This window comes from Tupaia chinensis, unplaced genomic scaffold (genome assembly GCF_000334495.1).
Source record: "Tupaia chinensis unplaced genomic scaffold, TupChi_1.0 Scaffold000058_1, whole genome shotgun sequence".
In the NCBI taxonomy this organism is placed as follows: domain Eukaryota; kingdom Metazoa; phylum Chordata; class Mammalia; order Scandentia; family Tupaiidae; genus Tupaia; species Tupaia belangeri.
The window spans coordinates 600,072-619,383 of NW_006159516.1; the positions used below are offsets into that span (position 1 = coordinate 600,072).

Genomic DNA, 19,312 nt, shown 5'->3' on the forward strand with positions numbered 1-19,312 from the left:
GAGTAGTTGAGAGTGTACTCAAATGTATTTACTGAAGCCTAAATATAGTTCAGAAATTACTTTTGATGTTAGGAACTGCTATTAGGCTTTACATTTTCAGAGCAGATTAAATTAATTTTCTCAAGGTGATACAACTTACATATGTACTGGAGTCCAGATTTGAATACAGGAAATATGAGAGAACTCAGAGCCTAAGATCTTCAACAATATATCATTTTGTCTTTCACATATGTAAAAAATAGAAATAGAAATGAAGAAATGAGCTGTCCAGTCTGACTTGGTCGCTTGGGTTAGTTTTCCAGTTCTACCAGCTCTCCAATACTCAGAAAGACACCATCTCTCAAAAGGAAGAAGTATTGGGGAATCTCTCCCTACAGCTGCAATCTCTCCAAGCGGAGAACAGGAAGCTCGCAGGAACTCTGCAGCGTGTGGCTGAAAAACTCTGTCGTGAGCTCTACAATAAAACTGGAGGTAAGTGTGTCCTAATCTCACGGCTCCCAGGATATCTGTCAATATAGAGCCAAATTTCTCATCAGTATAATTGGGAGTGGTACATTATGCAGCTAGCTGTCTGGCAAACTTGATAAAGAGTTCGAGTCACATGATTATGACCAGTTATCGGGATCAGGCAGTTTATATATGTCTGTGTTACGACACCTGAATGGAGTCTTTGAATGCAGACATTTAAATGGTAAAAACAGAGGCCAGACTGTGGGGTAGAAGTAAGAAATATGAAACTCTGCAAAGCAATCCTGGTTCAAGTCTGAGGACCTGGTAAGGTTAGGTTCGTGGTTTAAGTCTGGGTCCCACACTGAATACAGTGGGCACGTGCTTTCTCATGACCCAGGGCTGGCTAAGACTGGGTGTGGATCACAGCATGCAGACCTCGTTAGGGTGCTACTTTTCCATCTTTGTTTCTGTCTCTCTTGCAAGTGGAGGAAATATATAAACAAATCAATGAAATAGCCAAAATTACACTGCAAATAAACAAAATACAGGGCTACATCTCAATTTACCTTAGTACATGTGCTTACAGATATTTTATGATTAAGAAATTAACAAATGTATTGTTATAGTTCCCAAATTTTATGACTCATACAGGAATCACTTCTAAAATGCACAATCAGATCCCTGTTATTTTAATTCCGATGACATGACTAGATATTAAAACTATGCACTTTAATGAGGACTAAAGACAATGACAATGTCAATAGTAGGTGAACCACACTTTGATAAAAATAGTACTGGACAAGACTAAAGGCGTCACTTTAGTACACATACACACAAGTGTGAGTGTGCGTGTGTCTTACTCTGCTGTCCTCCCTTCCTGAGTTTTGTAATGGTCGATTTCATTCAAGTCAGTCCTTTCTTCTGCTTTCCTGTGCATACATAGGAAGCATAGTCTTCCGTTTTTATTTATCTTTTGGAACGCTAAAGTAGGATGAAGACCATCATACAGCTCATCACTACCTACCCGAAGCAGATGCCCTGATTGCTTGGCTACCCAGGAAATAGCATCCACAGGCCCATTGCCGCTTCTCAATCATGGAAGTGTCCCATGACTAATGATCTCACTGGTCACATTTTCTTTTCTTTCTTATTTTTTGGACAGCCCGTGCTCATACTTCTTTGTTGGAGGCCGTATCAAAAAGATAATCCAGGGTTCTCTGACACCAATGGTCTCTGCAATTTTCTTAGCTGTACCAGAACAAAGCAAAAGAGAAGCCATGCACATGAGTCATAATTTAAATATAAAATCTACAGTGCAAATGTGTCAATGATGCTGCTTATTCTCTTCCATTTTTAGTTGATGTGAGCTTTTGGTTTTATTCAGTTGCTTCTCATCTGTTATTTTCCTCTTACCTATTATCCAGCCAGCCAGCTAGTACTGCTGCTATTTTGTTTATAACATTTGTTGAGTACCAAATTATGTATGTCATGTAAGCACACAGAACTTTTACCTTCATGGACATCTGACTCTATTTGGATATTAGTAATAATATATTAAAAGCATAAAATAAGAGAGCCAGTAGGTGACATGGTAGTTAAAGTGCTGGATTCCCACATGGCCAACCATGATTTGACCTGGTAACTTTCTCTCTCACTTTCCCCTCTCTTTCTGTGTCTCTCTGGTAAGAGCATGTGCCCCATAGCAAATTAAAAAGAAAAGAAAAAGATACTACTATTAATAAATACAATTAAATGAATAATTTCTTTAAAAAATTCCATAAAATAAAGTAACCAACCTGTCCTAGTTTGCTTAAAACTTTCCCAGTTTTAGTACTAAAAGTCCCACATTCTGGAAACCCAAGATTCCAGGCACCCGAGAATGACTGGCTAATCTAAGTGTTCTACAAATCAGTCCGGTGGGAAATAAAGATAGACAAGGTAGGGGGATCATGAATTCAAGAGTGGAAGGATAGTCTTTTAAATTGCGATGCCTAAATCCAGAATTATGACCATAAGATAGTAGTGAAGTCATGAAGAGTTGAGAGAGTTAGCCATGTAAATCTATGGAGGAAGTATAAAGCATGTAGGCAAAACAGGGCATGTGATAGCTCCAAAATTTGAATTCATTTGCATATTCAAATAATAATAAGGAGCCTATGGACCTGGAGTGAGTGAGGGAGTGAAAGACAAATAGGAGACTGGGTAGATACTATGTACAGAGCAACCCTCCAGTTGAACCCTGATTGAGCTTCATGATCTGTTCAGCCTAGCACTCGTCCTGGCATCACCAGTCTGATCCCCAGAACAGCAGTACAGTTAGTGACTACGCTATACGTGTCGGTCACTGTGCTGGCTGCACTATCATCTATTTATCTAGTAGTTTTTAACCTTTAAAACCATCCTTTTAGGTAAATAGCATTCCCTCTTTTGTTCCCTGTCTTAGGAAGTTTGTAGCTTCTTGTGTGTGTGAGGGAATTTTTCCAGCTTTGCGACTTCTCCTGGTGGATATCGAAGACATACAGAACTGAGCGACACAGGAGCTGTTGGGGCCCCAGCAACCTGGCCATGTCATAACATGACCAATATAACCTCCCACGTTATTAATTTATTTAAACTGTTGTTTTACCTTATGGATATTTCAAATAACATGACACCTATCTGTGTATTGACCACTCCGATTTCGAAAGGTTCACATTTGGACACTGAGTGATTCTGAAATAAAGAAACTATTATGGAGAGCATTGACGTTTCCACTTTACCACATGGACATCTGACTCTATTTGGATATTAGTAATAATATATTAAAAGCATAAAATAAGAGAGCCAGTAGGTGACATGGTAGTTAAAGTGCTGGATTCCCACATGGCCAACCATGATTTGACCTGGTAACTTTCTCTCTCACTTTCCCCTCTCTTTCTGTGTCTCTCTGGTAAGAGCATGTGCCCCATAGCAAATTAAAAAGAAAAGAAAAAGATACTACTATTAATAAATACAATTAAATGAATAATTTCTTTAAAAAATTCCATAAAATAAAGTAACCAACCTGTCCTAGTTTGCTTAAAACTTTCCCAGTTTTAGTACTAAAAGTCCCACATTCTGGAAACCCAAGATTCCAGGCACCCGAGAATGACTGGCTAATCTAAGTGTTCTACAAATCAGTCTGGTGGGAAATAAAGATAGACAAGGTAGGGGGATCATGAATTCAAGAGTGGAAGGATAGTCTTTTAAATTGCGATGCCTAAATCCAGAATTATGACCATAAGATAGTAGTGAAGTCATGAAGAGTTGAGAGAGTTAGCCATGTAAATCTATGGAGGAAGTATAAAGCATGTAGGCAAAACAGGGCATGTGATAGCTCCAAAATTTGAATTCATTTGCATATTCAAATAATAATAAGGAGCCTATGGACCTGGAGTGAGTGAGGGAGTGAAAGACAAATAGGAGACTGGGTAGATACTATGTACAGAGCAACCCTCCAGTTGAACCCTGATTGAGCTTCATGATCTGTTCAGCCTAGCACTCGTCCTGGCATCACCAGTCTGATCCCCAGAACAGCAGTACAGTTAGTGACTACGCTATACGTGTCGGTCACTGTGCTGGCTGCACTATCATCTATTTATCTAGTAGTTTTTAACCTTTAAAACCATCCTTTTAGGTAAATAGCATTCCCTCTTTTGTTCCCTGTCTTAGGAAGTTTGTAGCTTCTTGTGTGTGTGAGGGAATTTTTCCAGCTTTGCGACTTCTCCTGGTGGATATCGAAGACATACAGAACTGAGCGACACAGGAGCTGTTGGGGCCCCAGCAACCTGGCCATGTCATAACATGACCAATATAACCTCCCACGTTATTAATTTATTTAAACTGTTGTTTTACCTTATGGATATTTCAAATAACATGACACCTATCTGTGTATTGACCACTCCGATTTCGAAAGGTTCACATTTGGACACTGAGTGATTCTGAAATAAAGAAACTATTATGGAGAGCATTGACGTTTCCACTTTACCATTTTCACAGGAGACGCAGTAATGGGTCCCTAACTCTCAAATACCAAGGCCAAGTACCCACATAGGTGTTAAAACCATCTCACCTGTTGGGGTCAAATGGTGGCACAGCAGTAAAAAGCAATGCCCTGAGAGACAATCTCACTGCGAAGGTTCCCAGTTCATGTCTGGAGACCTCCCTGAGTCTGCCAGGCACAAGCCTGTGCATGATTCAGGGATGGCTGAAGCCCGAGGTGGACTGCGGTGTCAAGAGCCTGTTGCAGGCACTGTCTCTCTCACTCACAGAAGAAATAAATAAAAAACCAAAATCTCACCCTTGACTTATGTATTTACTTCTCTGACTTAGAGGCCCATCTTTATATCTAATATATGGAGTTTACCTTTCTAACTTCATGCTTGTCTCTGTACTTATTTTTTTTCCTCTAAAGTCTTATCTTTGTGTAGAGTGAGCCTATATCATATGGACATATATTATATTTTTAAAAATTATTTTGCTATATTATAAAAATTTAGAGAAAGAAAATTATAAAAACTTTGTTTTTTAAAACACTTATTTATCTATTTTATTTTATTTTACTTTATTTTTAAGAGATATTTTTGCTATAGGGTATATGCACTTGCTGGAGAGACAGAGAGACAGAAAGTGAGAAATTATCCCCTCCCCTCCCAGGGGAGAGGACCATACCACAATCCCTTCTTCTCCGTTCTCCTCTTGGGATTTTGAGCACACATGCACATGCACCTGGTGTGAGTTTTAAGCCGCCAGGTCTGGGACTTGAACTGTGGTCTACTATGTGGGAGACTATTAATGTAACCATTACACCACCTGCTGGTCCCACCTTGTTGAGATTTTCAAGCTACTGGGTCTGGGACTTGAACCATGATTTGCCAGGTGGGAATCCAATACCTAAACCACCATGCTGCTAGCTGGCCCTGTTTTTTTATTTTTAAAGCATATGAATTTATTTCTTGTCTGAGAAAGACACACAGAGGGAGCTAAGGAGGAAAACAGTCACCCCAGGCAGCATGGTAACATTCTCAACAATGCAGGTTTTTTTTCTTTTTCTTTTTTTTTTTTGAGAGGTTTTCACTATAGGGCGCGTGCGCTCACCAGACAAACAGAGACATAGAGACAGAAAGCAAGAAATCACCCCCCAGGGGGGATGGTCACGCCCCAATCCCTTCTCCTCCATTCTCCTCTCGGGATCTTGGGCACGCACGCACATGCGCCCGGCGTGAGTTTTAAGCCACCGGGTCCAGGACACGAACCGCGGTCAACTATGTGGGAGTCCAGCGACATAGCCATTATGCTAACTGCTGGTTCCCAACAATGCAGGTTTTATACCGGGACCGGCTCCCAGCCTCGACCAGCCGGGAGTACAATCACACATGCTCTTGCCTGGTGTGTATATAGGGGACCCTGGGATGGCTCCAGCATTGAAGAGTGTTATGTCACCACAGCATCATCGCAGCTGCCTATAGTTGTTTCTTTTTTTTGGGGGGGGGAGGTTTTTGCTATAGGGCGCGTGTGCTCGCCAGACAGAGAGAGACAGAGAGATAGAAAGTGAGAAATCACCCCCCAGGGGGGAGGGCCATGCTGCAACCTCTCCTCCTCCATTCTCCTCTCGGGATCTTGGGCACGCACGCACACGCGCCCGGCGTGAGTTTAAGCCGCCAGGTCCGGGACTCGAACAGCGGTTGACTACGTGGGAGTCCAGCAACATAGACATTATGCTAACTGCTGGTCCCTATAATTGTTTCTTGAATACATTTTTAATTTCTTATGAATATAGGACAGCTTCATAAAATAGAATATTCTCTCTATGGGCTAAATTGCATAGACGAGTACCAGAAAGTTCTAATGCATTACCAAATTCCACACTCCATATGAACAGTTAGTGTCTGTTTCAATTTTCATTGTATATTCAACACTGATTACAATTTCCAGAATATAATATGTGTTCAGTAACTATTTGTTGTTATCATTGACTAGGAAATTAAATATCTAAGAGAAAGGGAATGAGTTCTTTCTTGGGACATCAAATGTTATATAATTTCAAGAGAGTGAACAATAGAATCAGGAAGAAAATATGTTATTAAAATTAGTTGTTGCTGTTGTTGTTTTTCTCCCAAGAACACAGTTGCAGCCCTTGCCCAGAAAAATGGAAGTGGAATGGGGACAAATGCTACCAGTTCTCCAAAGAGAGCAAAAGTTGGCAGGGCTGTGACTATTTCTGCATTGCTGAGAATGCAACCATGCTGAAGATAAACACACAAGAAGTGCTGGTAAGAGCCTAGGGCTTTGCAACATTTGAAGGATTCTCAAAGAGAATCGAAGAGCGACCTTAAAATACCAAAAGTCTGGGACCAGCCAGCAGATGGTGTAATGGTTACATCACTGGAGTCCCACATAGTCGACTATGGTTCAAATCCCAAACTGGGCAGTTTAAAACTCAGGCCAGTGTGTGTGCATGCGTGCCCAAAATCCCAAGAGGAGAATGGAGGAGAAGGGATTGTGGCATAGCCATCCCTCCCGGAGGCTGATTTCTCTCTTTCTGTCTCTCTCCGTCTCTCCGGTGAGTGTACATGCCCTATTTCAAAAATCTCTCTTGGGAACCAGCAGTTAGCAGAATGGCTATGTCACTGGACTCCCACGTAGTCAACCGCGGTTCGCGTCCCGGACCCGGTGGCTGAAAACTCACGCTGGGCACGTGTGCGTGCGTGCCCAAGATCCCGAGAGGAGAATGGAGGAGAAGGGATTGCGGCGTGACCATCCCCCCTAGGGGGTAATTTCTCGCTTTCTGTCTCTATGTCTCTCTCTGTCTGTCTGGTGAGCACACATGCCCTATAGCAAAAAATAACCTCTCCAAAAAAAAAAAAAAAGATCTCTTTTAAAAAACAAAAAGCAAACAAAACTAAAGTGCTCACTCTCTATAGTGGAAATGGAAGTACTCAAAAGCATAAATAGTGAAGGTAGATACCAGGAGCGATGTGGGAGTGAGGGGTGGGAGAAAATTTTAAAAGGACAAAAGAATGTATGTAGTAAGAGGAAGAGGCTGTGGGATGGTGTACCACAGCAGAGGAAAACTATGGGCAATCTAATACATACTTTTAAAAAAGTACCTGGTAAAACTGTTACCAAGTGTGCACAGCATAATATAATGCTCAATGCTGAAGAAGACGCATAGGTATATATCCTTGATTTGATTATTACACACTCCACACAGATATAAATTGAATATACATAAACCAGAAGTCATAATTTTTAAAAAACGACAGCATAAAAAAGAGAAAAAGAAAAAAATAAAATAAAGTACATTTAAAAGAACATACAAGCAGATTCTAAGAAGGCAAGGATATTGGTCCAAAACATAAAAGGATATTGGTCCACAGATTTCCCCACTTATGGAAATCAAGACCTAAGTTTATATCCATTGCTTTGAATGATTACCCAAAGCATATAAAAGAGTTCTGTTCTGCACAAATACCCACTCCTTAGAAACATGAGAACTTGCTCTTGAAAATGCCCTCTTACCCCACCACAGTCACAATATTGAGGTAATGTCAAAAGATGAAAAAACAGTGTCTTCCATTGTAAGAGTGATGAAAAGTTTTTAAAAATATCTGATCAAATCATTAGAACTTGCATATATGTGTGTGTGTGTGTGTGTGTGTGTGTGTGTGTGTGTGTGTATGTGTGTGTGTGTATTGCCTTCCAGACTTTTACAGCTTAAGACAGACTGGTCAAGGCAAATATGAAACTAAAACTCAAATGACATATATTGAGTAAGCAGACAGGAGGTTAGACTACTAAAATGGTGTGATTATTCCCCTCTCTCTCAGATTTCTTACTGCCTTTGAACTGAATTCCTCAAGCAGTGTGACCATTACATATGTATCATTGTTTTTCTAAAATTTAACAGAGGTCTTAGTGCAAAATAGATTATCAAGAAAGTCTATTACTTGAATTAAATATCCAACTCATTATACACATTCTCAACATCCTTCTATTTTTTATTCTAATTTTTGCTATAAGCTGAATGTGCCAGCTGGAGACAGAGAGAGGGTGAGAGAGAAAGTGAGAAATCACCCCCTAGGGCAGATGGCCACTCCACTATTTCTTCTGCATTCACCTCTCAGGATTTAGGGCATGCCATGCACCCAGTGTGGTTTTCAGGCTGCTGGGGCCAGGACTTGAGCCATGCAGTTGGCTAGGTGGGATCCAGCCACCTTAATCTCCATGTCATCTACTGGCCCTTCAAAAAAATTGCCAGCAGCCAGCAGGTCAGGTTGGCTAGCAGAGAGAGAGAGAGAGAGAGAGAGAGAGAGTGTGAGAGAAAGAGAGAGAAAGTGGGAAAGCATCCCCTGTGGGGGATGGTCATTCCACAATTTTTTTTTTTTTTGGAGAGATTATTGCTATAGGGTTCGTGCACTCGCCAGAAAGATAACTTGTCGGGTCTGAGACTTGAACTGCAGTCGCCTATGTGGGAGTCCAGTGACATAGCCATTACAGCATGTGCTGGCCCTCCCTATTTCCATCTTATCGCTACCCATTTTTAAAAATCTATATGAATGAACCTCTGCAGTTTATTTCTCCTTTTTTTTGATGGTTCGATTTAGGTATACAGAGAGGCAATTTCTTTGACTAAAACTAATTTTCTTACTTTCCGTTTTCTCTGCCTCCTGCAAGTACTGAAGACTCAGGTGTCCAATTAACTATAGTATGTTAATGGTAAAACATTTTGTTACGAAATCAAATGGCTCTATTCTCTCATACTTTGCGTACGTAAACCATTTTCATGTGATCTATTTTCAGAACTTTAAATTTGAAGGAACCCACCATTGGGGCAAGGTCCACTTTTCGTTCTCTTCCATTTCTCCATTTTATGGGAATTTTTTTTTTTTTTTTTCCGGTGGTGGTGGTGGCGGGGTTGAGGGAATGCATGCACAAATGGTCAGTGTGTTTTTCAAGTTACCCAGACTGGAATTCAGGCTTTTATCAGCTATGTGGGATCCAGCTCTCTTAATCACAAGGCCACTTGGGACCAGCAGTTGGAGTAATGGCTATATCACTGGACTCCCATGTAGTTGACCGTAGTTCGAGTCCCAGACACGGTGGCTTAAACTCACGCCAGGCGTGTGTGCATGTGTGCCGAAGTCTTAGAAAGGAGAATGGAGGAGAAAGGATTGTGGCATGGCCATTCACCCTGGGGGGTGATTTCTTGCTTTCTATTTCTCTGTCTCTCTCTGTCTTTCTGGAGAGCGCATGCGCCCTATAGCAAAACAAACAAACAAACAAACAAACAAAAAACCACAAAGCCACTTAACAGTAGCCAGCCTGGACATAATCTTTTCAAATATAGTTCTTTTCATGTCTGTGATTACTATTTAGCAATAACTTTCTTTCACTTGTATTTCCAGTAATCCCTCTCTCTCTTGTTTGTTTTTGTGATAGGGCATGTGAAGAGAGACAGAAAGAGGGAAAGTGAGAAATCACTCCCTCGAGGGGAGGGCCATGCCACAGTCCTTTCTCTTCCATTCTCCTGTTGGGATTTTGGGCAGGCAAGCACACCTGCCGGGTGTGATTTTCAAGCTGCCAGATCCGGGACTCCAACCAAGGCTGACCGCGTGGGAGTCCGACACGTCAACCAACACATCACCTGCTGGCCTCCAATCATTTCTTATTGGGTCGATGTTTACCAATAACACAACAATGAATAACAGTGAATAAAGCAAAGCACATGGAGCAGACAGCAGCATGGTGGTTAAGGCAGCTGTATCCCACGTGGTTGACTGTGTAGTTTAAGTCCTGGGCCCAGTGGCTGGAAAAACATGCTGGCTATATTTGCATATGTGCCCACATCCCCGAAGGAGGGAGAGAGGGAAGAGAAGAATTGCACTGTGATCATTCCCCACTGGGGGTGCTTTCTCACCTTCTTTCTGCCTCTCTCTCTCTCTCTGTCTCTCTCCAGTGCGTACATGCACCCTCTGGCAAATTTTTAAAAAGTGACCTTAAGGAACTCATAGTATGATAGAAAGGAAGGACATAAAATGGATAATTGTAATCAATTTAGATCATTTCTATGCTAAAATTATTAGCAGTATAGAGTGAGATTACATATAAGAAAGTAAATAACTTACTATAATTTTAATACAGATATATCAGAAATACACATATGAAAGTCCGTGGAGAATGTATGTTAGGAGAAAGCTGGCACCAGCAGATGGTGTAGCCGTTATATTGCTAGACTCCCACATGGCTGACCACAGTTTGAGTCTCAGACCCAGTGGCTTGAAAATCACACCAGGCACATGTGTGTTCATGCCCAAGATCCCAGGAGCAGACTGGAAGAGGAGGGCTTGCTGTGTGGCCATCCCCCTGGGGGTGGTTTATCACTTTCCTCCTAGCAGTCTCTGTCTTGTCCCAGTCAGTGCAGATGCCCAAACACACCTCTAAAAAAGAAAAAAAAAAAAAAAGATAAAGCTATGCACGGGCTTCATGTTTGGAGGCCAAAATAAACTCATATTTTAATTCCATTGTCCACAAACTTGTCCCACCATTTGCTGTGTGGCCATCCCCCTGGGGGTGGTTTATCACTTTCCTCCTAGCAGTCTCTGTCTTGTCCCAGTCAGTGCAGATGCCCAAACACACCTCTAAAAAAGAAAAAAAAAATAAAAAAGATAAAGCTATGCACGGGCTTCATGTTTGGAGGCCAAAATAAACTCATATTTTAATTCCATTGTCCACAAACTTTCTGAGTCCCACCATATGTAGAACTTTAAAAATGTCTTTTTCTCCCCCTCCTAATTTAAGTAAAAAATTCTTGTAAATCTTTTTTATATTGTTGTTGTTGTTGTTGTTGTTTTTTTTCCATTGAAATATATTTGCTAGGGACCAGCAGATGTTGTAATGGTTAAGCTGCTGGGCTCCCATGTGGTCAACTGCAGTTCGAGTCCTGGATCCCGCAGCTTAAAACTCACTCTGGGTATGTGTGCGTGTGTGTCCAAGATCCAGAGAGGCGAATGCGGGAGAAGGGCTTGCAGCATGTCCGATTGCAGCATGTCCATGCCCACTAGGGGGTGATTTCTCACTTTCGGTCTCTGTCTCTAGCGAGTGCACATGCCCTACAGCAAAAATCTCTACAGATACACTTTACACACACACACACACACACACACATATATGCTATTCTTTTCTCATTTCCAATCAGCTCCTGTCTCAGTTATTTATAATGATGACTTGCTCATTCCTGCACCTTTTCTTTCATATTTTTCCATTTCCCAGAATCATTCCACAACCTTAGTGTTTAATCCTGGGCCTTAAAAATAATAGTTTATATATAATCTTGATTAATGTGTCTCTTGGTTCTAGAATTTCAGTATATATGCCATACTTATATAAGATAAAATCAGTTTTTTGTTTTTTGAGAGGTTTGTGCCATAGGGTGTGAGCACTCGCCAGAAAGACAGAGAGAGACAGAGATACAGAAAGCGAGAAGTCACCCCCCTCCTGGAGGGATGGCCACATCACAATCCCTTCTCCTCCATCCTCCTCTCGGAATCTTGGGCACGCATGCACACATACCTGGCATGAGTTTAAACCACTGGGTCCAGGATTTGAACTGTGGTTGGCTACATGGGAGTCCAGCGACATAGCCATTATGCTAACTACTGGTCCCCCAATAAAATCAGCTCTTTAATGTGGACAAATCTGTGCCCAACCTCGTTGCAAATGCTTTATCTCTGAAGTGCAGTATCATGAATGTGAGGCGGAACTCGTGTTGTCCCGGCATGAACGTGCTGGCGGGCCCCACATATCTCTGTATATATGTGTGCTGACACCTGTAAAGCTAAGGGTTTTCTTGTGTGCCTTTCACAGGAGTTTGCCATGCCTCAGAGCTTCTCTGAGTTTTTCTACTCTTATTGGACAGGGCTCTCCCGCAACAGCAGTAGCAAGGTCTGGCTGTGGATGGATGGAGCCCCTTACTCTTTTGAACTGTAAGTCTGCAGAATACTTTGTAGGAAAGACATTACATAGAGAGATTTTGCTTGAGTAACAGAGTTCAACAATTTGGTTTAGCAAGTAGTAACCACACACCTGCGTTATACGAGATATTGTGTTTATCCGTGTCCATAGCCGTTTAAAGCAGGGTTTGCTCTTGAACTGCTTTTGAACAGTGATGGGGACAGATATGTAGTGCCAAATATGAGGGACAATTGTCTGGCTACTTTCAGAACTTTATGTTTGAGATTCCGTGTAAATAAGAGAAGGAAGGAGAGAGAGAAAAAGAAGAAGAAAAAGAAGAGAGAGATTTTATGAACGAGTAAACTGAATCCCAGTTTATACTGGTGGTTGCCAAAGTCACACAACTTATCAATATCCAGAGACAGGATAAGACCTTGATTTTTTTTTTTTGAGAGGTTTTCGCTATAGGGTGCATGCGCTCGCCAGACAGAGAGAGACATAGAGACAGAAAGCAAGAAATCACCCCCCAGGGGGGATGGTCACGCCGCAATCCCTTCTCCTCCATTCTCCTCTCGCAAACGCGCCCGGCATGAGTTTTAAGCCACCGGATCCGGGATGCAAACCGCGGTCGTGTGACCGCGTGGGGATCCAAGAAACTTAGCCATTATGCTAACTGCTGGTTCCCAAGACCTTGATTTTTTTACTTACTTTGCAAAAAAAAAAAAAATAGAAGCACATTTTAAAAAAGAATTATTTATTAATTTTACTCATTTTTCTAATTATTATTCTTTAATTTGACCAGAGAAAGACACTCCCAGAGAGAGAGAGAGAGAAAGTGAGAAAACAAGCTGCCAGGACTCAAACCTCAGTCAGCCATGTGCATATCCAGAGCCTTGACCACTACGCTATCTGCAGGCCCAAGGAACACATCTTTTAAAATGCAGTCTCTGAGGATAGATTTGCTGACAATATAAACAGTAGTATTTTTTAAAATAATTATTTATTTTATTTATTCATTCATTTATTTTTTAATTTGACCAGAGCAAGAGAGAGGGTGAGAGTGACAGAGAGAGGAAGTGAGAAAGCTAGCCACCAGATTCAGGACTTGAACCCTGGTCGGCCATGTGGGAGTGTCCAGCGCCTTAACCACCATGCCGCCTGCTGGTCCCCAATATAAATAGTAATATTATCTTCGGAAAAACATTGTTTTGCTTATGATGTGTTGAAATAAGAGTATGAATGATATCCTTGGAAAAAGGAAGATGTAATTTCTACACCAAAATATATTACATCTAAAGTGATGTTTGAATACTCTTCTCCCCTGTAGACAGAATAGCATTTATTCTCCTAGGAGATAGGACATAGACAATGTAATAATTTATATTTCACAGTTAAACTAATGGAATCACAAAGAAGGTAAAAAAAAAAAACTTGTGACATGGCAGGAAAATTATGTGATGTTTAGATAAGAATATATGTCTTCATTTTCATTTTCACTAGAAAGTTTTGTTGTAAGGGGTGACCTGCTGCTTCTAAGAACAAGTATGGAAACTGAGGGCCTGGAAAGCAACAGCTCGGTGACCCATCCTTCCAGAAAACTCTGGCTGTATGGTCTATAATTTCATCACCCTATGAAGACTCCTATATGCTTTCTGAGAACTCAATATTTCATTTTAGGGCTAGCCCCATGGTTCAGTTAAATGCTGTGTGTAAGGTGCTGGATTTCACCTCCCAATCGCTGTGTGAGTCCCTGCCCCAGTGTCTTGAAAAACACGCCGAGCAGATGTGCGTGCATGCCCCAGATCCTAAGGAAGTGGAGAAAAACTATTGTGGCATGACCAGGACCTATTGGGGAGGGAAGAGGATGTGCTGCTTTCTCTTTCTGACTACATACGTGCCCTTTGACAATAAAAACAGAATTTTGGAGGACTGGTCCTGTTGCCTAGTGGCCTAGGGAGCTGGATCCCACAGGACTGACCGTGATTGGAATTCCAGCCTCAGAAGCTTGAAAACTGCAGTGGGCAAGTGTGCAGTCATGCCTTAGATCCAGACGGAATGGAGAAATGGAGAAGAATGAGGCATGACCATGCCTCACTGGGGGGGGTGCTTTCTTTCCTCCCCTTCTCTCTTTGCGTCTCTTTCCGGCAAGTGCATAAATTTTAAAAAATGACATAAAAAGATTTAACACTTCTTTTTTTTCCATTTTAGAAATAAAATGTGATTACATTGTTTCCATTCTTTTAAGGTTTGAGATCATCGTAGATGTCACCAGCCTAAGAAGTAGGGACTGCGTGGCCATCCTGAATGGAAAGGCGTTAGCCAAGGACTGCAGAGAGCTGAGGCGGTGTGCGTGTGAGAGGACGGCGGCCGCAGTGAAGCCCGAGAGGCTCCGTTAGCTCCCGGAGCCATGGGATGGAGAGAGCGACTCTCCAGCTGAATCTGACAAGAACAGAGCTGAGCCAATGAGGCCAATGTCAGGGACAGTCGAGACACTGGGGAAGGGAAAATATTGCAGATAGGTGATCTTTCACTACTTCCAGAAGAGTTCTCATGTTTCCCATTCAGGATCACCAGCATTTCTGAGTTGGGGGTCATGCACATTTTTACCAGTCACGGGAAGTACCTTCAACTCGCTCCAGAAACCCATAAAGTTGTAATTCATCTTGACTTGAAGATAACTTTCCAGTTCTCTTCTTTCTTAGCATCTAATAGCACCTCCCTGTTTTCCTATTTTCCTTAGATTTGTATAAGTGAGCAACTTACTGAAGTAGACGAATCAAGTAAAAGTAAAATCCTTGGCCCTAACCAATGGCCAATAAGAAATGAGCAGACATTTCTCATACTGAGCGGCCAAATGCACAGCTAATTGTTTTTGTTTGTTCAAAGTTGTACTTTTCCTTTCCTAGTGTCTTAGTGAAGACCCCATCTGCTGTGTCTATGGCCTGCTTTCTTGCTGGGATAGCTCTTTTTATGAGAATCTTAATTTCTTGCAAACATACCTCCAGTGTCTACTAAGACACCAAAAATTGCCTCCTTCCCCTAGGAATTTCTCCTAGGGAAGAAATATTCTGAATGCAGTTTCATATCAGAACTACTGTCTCCAGTACACCCTTCTGAGAGATTAAAGACCAGGAAAAACATGTGTCTATATGAGCATCTATAATTGTTTCAGTTTCCATTTTCTTCCATTCAATCCATATTTATACATTTTAGGTACTGTAAATTTAATAATAAATGTAAATAATGTGAACCGTGTGTGGTTTTAGAATAGATCTGTAAAAATAAGCATAGAAATGCTTTTCGAAATCTGAAAACAGTTATTGCTTTGATTGTGTCTGATTGAGAGTTTGCAGAGACTCATTGGGTATTGATTATGGGATTATTTGGGAAAAATAAGTCTTCAAAATGCATGTTGTCTCCTAGAGGATGCTTTTAACACTTTCTGAAATGAAATCTTCCGAGGCACGCTTATGGCACCAGCCCATGGCTGCCGAGTAAACAAAGGTGCAGCCGGGCACGTGATTTTCCGTCAGGTTGTGGAAAGTGAAAGGTTGTGACACATATAACCACCGACTTTACAGAGTGCATGTCAGATAGGCTTTTACCTCAATCCAGGGCCTACGGGAAGTGCCACTCTGGAGAATGAGCAGGAAAACAGTAGCATTTATTTGACCGACTTACTTTTCTTGAGCTAATGTTTCTTCATTTGCCTTTCAGTGCCCTGATCTGCATAACAAAACTCACAATATCTTATGATACAAGAAAATATTTCAAACAAACAGAAAAATGTTAAGGCACAATATTTTCTCCATAAACAATTTTTTTTTTAATTCAAGAATAAGATATTATCCCAAAATAAACTTGAACATATGACTTGCTGAGAACACCTTTTGCTTGAGAAGCAGAGAAGGATACCACATGAATTGATTTTTGAGTATGAAACGTCTTTTTCTCTTTTCAATGCCTGTGCGTATAAGTAATTCTGAAGACGTCGTAGGGACAGTCAAGTGAGAAACATGTCCTTTCCTGGTAAAGCCAAGTGGCCCAGGGAGAGTAATGACCTATTTCTTTTCCTGAGTATATTGAACCAGCTTTCAGGACTTATCAACAGGAAACAGGTCTTGAGCTATACAACAGCAGGAAGCGTGAGAAGGGTCATGGGGGTTTTATTAGGGAACGTGAGCAGATTGTAGACCAAGTAGAAGAGTCTAGAAAGTTAACTCAAAGCCAGCCTTAATGTTTGGGAGTCAAATCTTGTGTTGGGGAGATTCTCATAGTTTTTGAGGAATACATAAAGCAACACAATCTGATTTAGGGTCTGCCCACGACTTTTGTACAAGGTTCATTATATGAATATGTTTTCAAGCTCTAGTAATACCTATCATTATTTTAATATTTTCTTTTCCACATATTTAATATACTTACACTGTGCCATATAATAAAAGCCTCTCTACATTTGTAGGACAGTCTTGTTTTTCTTTTTTTTTTTTTCTCTGTTTAACACTTAACTTGGAACTCAATGAGATGGATCAAAGATATCCAATTCACTGTTGGTGGGACTACAATAGGAAACTGGTTATCCCCATTCTAACGGCCCTTAAAAAGCCTTGATATCCTGGGCCAAAAGCGGCCTGTGGGGGAAGACTCTCTCCCCATAACATCTGTGTGGAAAGCCGGATTGTCGCCAAGGAAATTCGTAGGCGCTTCTGTCAGTGGGACTGTAGATAAAATCCTAGCTTGTAAATACTGCAGCTCGGATGGGCGGGATGACATCACCTGAAGGATGTTTGCCTTCTGCTTCATTGTGCTTTTTCTAAGAAGAGTTATAATTGCTTCATATCCTTTCACTAAACATAGCTCCATGACAATACTCTGAAGACAAACAAGTCTTTACTGCTGAAATAGCTATTGTTTCTCCTTTACCCCAGCTTTTCATATTCAGCTGCCAGCTGTGAAAACCAAACACAGGAGACAACTATATGTTTTCTTCTTCCAGACTTAGCAGAAAACCATAGAAAATCCCTGTTATTGAAATGCCTATCATTTAAACTCTAGCTCAAAGGTAAATAAGGAAAAACAAAAACAAAAACATGCCCTTCTCATCCTTACAGTACTTTGCCTATTGTAAAAGGACTTTTAGTTTCATTTCAGTCATTTCCACAGCCTCAGTCATGGAGGTTTTATGTTTACTTTATTTAAGTGGTGTCATTATTGTTAGAAGGAAAAGGTGAACATCTAATATATCTCAACTACTCCTTGTGAAGAATGAATTGAAAAATTAGGGTGGTGCAGTGGGTAAGGTGCCGGACACTCCCACATGGCCGAACACAGTTTGACTCCAGGACCTGGTGGCTTGCTTTTTCACTTTCCCTCTCTCTCTGTCTCTCCCTGCTCAAATTCAAATAAATGAATGAATAAATACAAATAATTAAAAAATAATTCTTTAAAAAAATTATACTAAATTTGGGGACCAACAGATGGCATAATGGTTATATTGCTGGCCTCACACGTTGCTGACCACAGTTCAAGTCCTGGATCCAGTGGCTTAAAACATGCCAGGCACATGTGCGTGCATGCCCAAAATCCTAACAGGAGAATGGAGAAGGACTTGGGGTGTGCCCATACCCCCTGGGGGTGATTTCTTCTTGTTGTTGTTTTTGTTGTGGTTTTCTCTGTCTCTCTCTGTCTCTCAGTGAGTGCATGTACCCTATAGCAAAAATTTATCTCTAAAAAAATTAAATTTACCAAATATTTATTAAGAGCCTGCTATGTGGTAAGGTGTTGTTCTAGCGATAGTAAGTGGTAGACAAGTATAATAATGATGATTATTGCATTTTCTTTTCCTATAGATCACAAATACTGGTATATCTACTGTCTCTTGGGAATAAGATAGTTACTTCAAGAAATCTTACAAACCTAGGGCAGAGTTTACCTATAGCTTTATGTGAGGAAACTTGCTAACATTTTACATGTGAACATTATCTTCTCAAATATCCCTGTAACTGTAATATGAGTAAGAAAAAGGGTAATTTTTACCTGAATTCACAAATAATGTTGATGCCTGGAGATGATGACAGGTGAATTGCCCCAGAAATCATCTGCGATCACTAATACAGTGTTCAACTCCATGTAATGCACTACTCTCAGAAAATTACATGTATTTGTGATTTAATCCTCAAAAAATATTCTGTTCTTTTACATTTTTTTTCTTTTTTTTTTTCTCTTTTTTCCAGCTCAGTGTGGGGGAGAGAGAGAGAGAGACAGAGGGAAAGCAACCCCCAGTGGGGTGTGGTTATGCTGCAATCCTTCTCCTCCATTTCTTCATTCTGTCTGGATTTGGGGCACACACACACACTAGCCTGGTGTATTTTTAAGGTCTCTAGGGTTGAGGTTCAAACCTCAGTCAGCCATGTGGGCTCTAGCTTCCCTAAACCATCAGGCTATAGGGCCACCCACTCAAATATTATTCTGAAGTAAATCCTATTATTTTGCAATGAGGAAATTGAGGCACTGTTACAAATGTGGAGCCCAGACCATGAGCCCTTTGGTCTGGGACAGTCAGTGAGATAAAGGAAGGAAGCTCATGTGTGTCCTTCCTGGAAAATACACTGAGAGTGGCCTCCTAACTGTCCCGTCCATTTAGTGAAGCTCTAATTCTTCTCTCCAGTGGAATCCTGCAGTCCTCCAAAGAGTATCATCCAATAGGCTGCAGACAGAAGCCCGCCTTCCTGCCAATTCGGAAATCCATTTCTCTGTCCTCCCATCCTGTCAGTCTAGTAACAGAACGTCCAGAAGCCTAGAAAGTACATGAATAGATCTGGCAGACAGTGAGTTTAAACAGCCAATCTATTTATTTATTTATTTGCAAAAAAAAAAAAAAAAAGGATGTGTC

General features: G+C 41.1%; 1 protein-coding gene across 3 annotated transcripts in view; it reads left to right on the forward strand.

The window, feature by feature from the left end:
* CLEC1A (C-type lectin domain family 1 member A) overlaps positions 1 to 16,881 on the forward strand; it is a 32,042-nt gene extending 15,161 nt beyond the window's left edge. For 2 of the 3 annotated variants that reach the window (XM_006141566.2, XM_027776524.1), the window contains exons 3-6: positions 295 to 471; positions 6,589 to 6,740; positions 12,334 to 12,452; positions 14,666 to 16,881. In XM_006141566.2, the coding sequence (XP_006141628.1) occupies positions 295 to 471; positions 6,589 to 6,740; positions 12,334 to 12,452; positions 14,666 to 14,816 (599 nt within the window). In that variant the 3' untranslated portion in view covers positions 14,817 to 16,881. The remainder of the gene's footprint in view (positions 1 to 294; positions 472 to 6,588; positions 6,741 to 12,333; positions 12,453 to 14,665) is intronic. The other variant, XM_027776527.1, reaches the window with a different exon arrangement.
* The last annotated feature ends 2,431 nt before the right edge of the window (positions 16,882 to 19,312 follow it).